This window comes from Trachymyrmex septentrionalis, unplaced genomic scaffold, assembly GCF_001594115.1.
Source record: "Trachymyrmex septentrionalis isolate Tsep2-gDNA-1 unplaced genomic scaffold, Tsep1.0 scaffold3, whole genome shotgun sequence".
NCBI lineage: Eukaryota > Metazoa > Arthropoda > Insecta > Hymenoptera > Formicidae > Trachymyrmex > Trachymyrmex septentrionalis.
Genome location: NW_017305462.1, coordinates 521200 through 526365, shown reverse-complemented (window position 1 = coordinate 526365; position 5166 = coordinate 521200). Strand labels below are relative to the sequence as shown.

General features: G+C 35.5%; 1 protein-coding gene across 1 annotated transcript; it reads right to left on the bottom strand.

The window, feature by feature from the left end:
- Window positions 1-4352: 4352 nt before the first annotated feature.
- Window positions 4353-5093, bottom strand: LOC108749538 (neuroligin-4, X-linked-like). Its single transcript, XM_018488296.1, has 2 exons — window positions 5053-5093; window positions 4353-4953 (listed from the first exon to the last, which is right to left on the bottom strand). The coding sequence occupies exons 1-2, from the start codon at window positions 5091-5093 to the stop codon at window positions 4353-4355; spliced, it is 642 nt and encodes a 213-aa protein (XP_018343798.1).
- Between the last annotated feature and the right edge of the window lie 73 nt (window positions 5094-5166).

Genomic DNA, 5166 nt, shown 5'->3' with positions numbered 1-5166 from the left:
GCAATAAAGTGGCAAAAATGCCATCGCAAACATTCGTAAAAAATATCTTTAAATTTATAAATTCCTAAATTGATAAATATATATAAAGGTTTATATAATTTTATTACAAATGTGTAATTATGTTTATATAATTTTATTACAAACGGGATACATCCCTGAACCCCAAAAAGGACAACAATGTATCCGCGATAGTATTCAATTTTAAAATAATTACGGGCAATGTCTTTTCCTTAGTGTAATTGATAAGTAAACCGAAGTATGCCGATCTAGTCGAAATGATCGTCGTATGGCGAATTTACAATGGCAATCACTAATTTTTCTAATTGAATTTTTCTAATTTTTCTCTTGATTGATAATTTATTGACAACTGACGGTGATTGCTTTTGATAATCATGAGAAATAGTTTTTATACGATTTTATTTTATATAAGATTTTATATTTATATAAAGCTTTAACATTTTCAAGCAATTCAATTTCTTGTAGTTTACATATTAAATTAAGAACTCTTGTGGAGTTAATGAATTTTTTTCTGTATCTCATCATTAAAGAATTAAGAGTTTTATTTTATACTTTAATTTCGATATTACTATTACTTTAACATTTAAAATATACTGATATTTAGTATAAATATTATTTAATTTAATATTTAATGCGGCGCTGAAAGGGATTTGATAATATGTAACAAATTAGATTAAATTAAGATAAATTAAATTGGAAATGACAATTATAAACGAACGTTCCGGCTAGAGCGGAGCCTCAAGTGCATTTACGACTTATTATATATATATATTACAAAGGTATATAAATATATAAAATATGTCGAGATAAACTTCGTTATAGGAGTGGTTATGTCATGCGAGAGGAGGAGCGATCCTTTTGCTATTGTTTCTTGTTTGCTGTACCGTAAGACAAAATCGTAGCTGAGTAGTAATGGCGGGATTATTATTATTTCAGCTTCATGCTACATAGTTGTAGCAATTGCATATACAGATTGTACCGTACTATTGTAAACGATTAGAGGGAGCAGGATAGCGAGTTTTGTCCGGACAAAGGCCGCGCTTTTGTCCGCATAACGAGCCACGATCAGAGAGACGAAAATGTTGATAATTTTCTATTCTTTATATTAGATTTTCCGTAATACTTAAAAATAGACTATATGTTTTGTTAATTGGTAGAAATGCATGAAATAGCACAATGCTTAATTACATGTTAACAATACTGACAGTAATCAGGTACACGATCGCGAATCAGAATTCTTGTCTAATTAATATTTATGCTAAATCGACAACAGTTTTTCACTCTGCTACAATTTTAAACGTTAACATTGTATTTGTGATATTTGAATTTAAATATACATTGTCTAAGTTTTATCCAATTTTGTACTGTACGTGTCAAGCGCCACATATTTTTAATTTTAAGTATATTAATATCCTTAAGAAAATAATCTGTGTATCGTGAGAAATTCTGAAGAAAAGCGAGTCTGAGCATTCGCTTTAACTGCCATTAAAAGCGAGTCAAAAGTTTCTCTGATCGTAGGGTTCGTTTGTCGAGGTAAAGGAACCAACCCCATCTTTTTGTACCTTGTGTCTTAGATAGAGCCTCGTGTTAGTCCGAATTCGAGGTTCGCGAATGAAATTTTACAAACTTGTCATAACATGTGTGTCGCGATTATTATATTTAAACCGTAGAGCTTCAACGAATGAGCGAATAAAGTTTTATGTTCACCAGAAACAATCCTTGGAATTCTTAGATTTCTTAATTGTGCAAGTATTCACAGTCAGATCTTATATTTAAGACCGTCTTAAGTACAGTCTTAAGATATCATGATCCAATCGGAAAGCCAATCAGTTAGCGTCATAAGACATTATTTCGGACGATCTTGAAATAAGAACAGACTATGAATACCGCCTTAATTAAATATCTGTATAATTTTCTTTACAAGTTTATAATTTCAGTGTCATAGATGTAGAATATAAGCAGCTTATTTTTTAGCTTATTAAAAAAATTTTTCATTTACATCTATTCGATCAATCTTGACACAATCCGTACTATTTTAATCTTTCCGTAAGCTGACAAAACAATTCTTTGAAGGGATAGGTTGGATTAAAAGAATTGATAGTTTATTATATAGTTTATTGTAATGTCAATTATATACAAATTTAAAATTACGTCCAATGTGCTTCCGACTACGCTGACATACCGTTTTTCTCATCGATGTGCAATAATATTACAATCAGAGCTATTCTCGAGAGCTCTTTGGTATATCCTCCACTCGTTAACAGCGCATCACAGCGACAGACCTAAATTTAATTAATCTTTATTTACAGTTTCGAAATTACATTCGAAAGATCTTTCAACAGCCTGTCGCCGTTCAGATATTCAAAAAATTTTTATTAATCTTTTAAAAATAGGACAACTCTAGAAATTTAATCTCTTTCTGTCTTTTCATTACTTGCTAGTCTTAAAAATGATACGAATGATATGAGATTAGTGAAATCAATGAAATTAAAACGAAGAACGTCTAATGAAATCTTTATATGAACAATATAACTTTATAACAATACAACAATAGAATTTTTCAAATAGTTTGCAATCAATTGTTGTGCGAATGCCTGCCTCGCATATAATATTCTTTTGGAAAAAAAGATTTTATATTTAAAACAACGAGATTGTGATTAAATTTGCAGTTGTCTTATTTTTGTAAAATATTGATGGAATATTAAAAACAACGCGTTTTTTTTTTATCGCAGCAGCTTTCTGTCTTCGAATTTTGACTTATAACGATTTCTCATTCAACGATCCGTAAGATTTTCTTAATTCGTGATCGTTTGGCAGTATACTGTTGAGTGTCGTCAATCATTCGACTTTTCTTTGTTCTTATGATAAAAAAAAAATTGTTCGATTCTCTCCTACGTAATCCTTTCAGAAATTTATCAAATTTTTATTGTGCAGAAGTTTATCTTAATTTTATCTTATATTTTAATTTGCAAAAAATTACTAGAATATCGTAACATTTTCACGAAATTGTTGAAATTTTATTTTGTCGATCTTTGTCGTGACAAAATTTTGCTGCTAAGGATAAATTTGATTTAAAAATTTAATCACACATCATCATTGAGAGAAAGAAAGTATATTAATTAAATATTTAATTGAGCATTTGAACGATCGACGTCATAGAAATGAATCGTCGTGGCAGCGATTCGAACCATTGTCATAATCATTATCACTCGGAAGAACGAGGACAGTGTCGGCACGACTCACAAATCGGCTCGAACCTTCAGTCTATATTACATGGAAGTATAATAATGAAAGAGAAGGAAAGGGGAAGAGATAGCTGACAACACAAAAGATTAAGAAAGATACCATCAATTTTGACAATTTCGTTCGTGCGCGTAAGAAAATTGCTTACTAATTTGTTATAATGAAAGTTGAAAAAATATATAAAGGAACATGTCCATCTTCAGCAATAAAATTAGAATCTTCGAGTCTAAATAAAAAATTAAAAAAATTGCAAGAGAATATAACAGGATGAAAAGAAGGAATGTAATACGATGAAATTCTTTTCTTGGGGGATGAAGAGTCCTACTTAACGCAGATTTGTCTATCCATCGAAGACTATGTGATTTTCGGCAGTTGGTCGCAAATTCGAAAGGTAGAAAACGATAACAGTATGGCGGTGCCACTAACACAGGGGCAGCAACTAGCGAATGGAAGCAGCACTGCCTGGCCCAAACGACTGGACCTCGACATTTTCTGGGTCTACGATAAAGGCCAGCAGTTAGCTTCCAGGTTCCAAATCCCAGTCACACCCCTGGCACTAATATGTACTTCTCACGTAACAATGAAAGTCCTCCATTTACTTTTTTCATCCTTTATCACTTCCTATCTATCGACAATATCACGCTTCGAAAAACTTTGAAGAATTGTTCCATTTCTCCGTCGAATATATCGTTGGATAATATTATTCCTGAAATGATTTTCCGTTTTTTGATTTCAGACTTTGTCTCTTTTAATCGTCTTGCGGTACCTTCTGTAGGATTTCGCCACTTCTCACGGCTAAACGCCGTCGGCGTTGACGAAGAACATTCTGAAGAGTCACCTCGGTACGGTTTCCGGACACTCGACGGTTTCTAATCTAAAAGTTTCGGTATTCACTAGAGTCTCTGGCTCTCAGGCTTCTTTGTGACCTGGCAATGATTGTGTTTCTTCTTGAGTATCCTCGATTACGTCATCCATGGTCAGATTGATAATTGGAAAGTAATTCCCATATTGAAATGATCCCTTGACGATTCTTTCAGGATCCTATTTTCCTCGCGGCCGTGTTAGTTCGGCGGCCGCGCGGTCTCCTAAAGTCAGACCCTTAACTCCTCCATGACCTGAGGGTGATTGTGTCCCTTCTTCAAGGTCCCAGTGCCGGTCATGGCCAAGCTCTCCTGCTGCAGCTGGTTGGGACTGATGATGAGGTTCTGACCAGGCTTACCGGGCTTCGTATTCTTCGGTGGCGGGGGCGGCATAGGCACGTGACAGGTATTGTTCTGGAGGTCAGCGAACTCCGGCGGCGGTATGTGCTGGATGTGATGTCGCTCGGCGGTCTTGGTCTCCAGCTCGCCGCAAATGTTGTTCGGCATTTGGCCGTTCTCCTGGCGCTTCTTCGAGCAGCCGTGGTGCTGGTGGTTGCTCTTGTCGCGTTGATAATACACCCCGGCGAAAATGAGTACGTTTAAGATCAGCAGACTGCAGCCGATCGCGATTGTCACGCTCAGGGCGGTGGAATACGCCGCGAAGCCATCCTCGGGTAACGCCGTGGAATCCTCGAAAGTAACGTCACTCGGCGTAATCGTTGACACGTTGGACGAGGATTTCTCGATAGATGTTACCTCCAACGTAGTTGTTCTCGCAGTTGTTGGTAGCCTCTGAATGAATCTGGGTGGCACCTGGACAATAAAACTCTTCCTGAGTCCAACATATTTTATGTTTAATTGCTTTAACTTATTTCAATTTTCATAATTATACGATTAACTAGCAATTGTTTTTATAGTGACATTGCAATACCTGCTCGGCATCGAGAAGGTGATGCGACCTAGGAACGTCATCTGAGCCGGGTTTGTGAAGGTCGGGCACCAAGTTTAGCCAAAAAGAAAGGCGGTGGGCCCTGTAGTGGTTCTT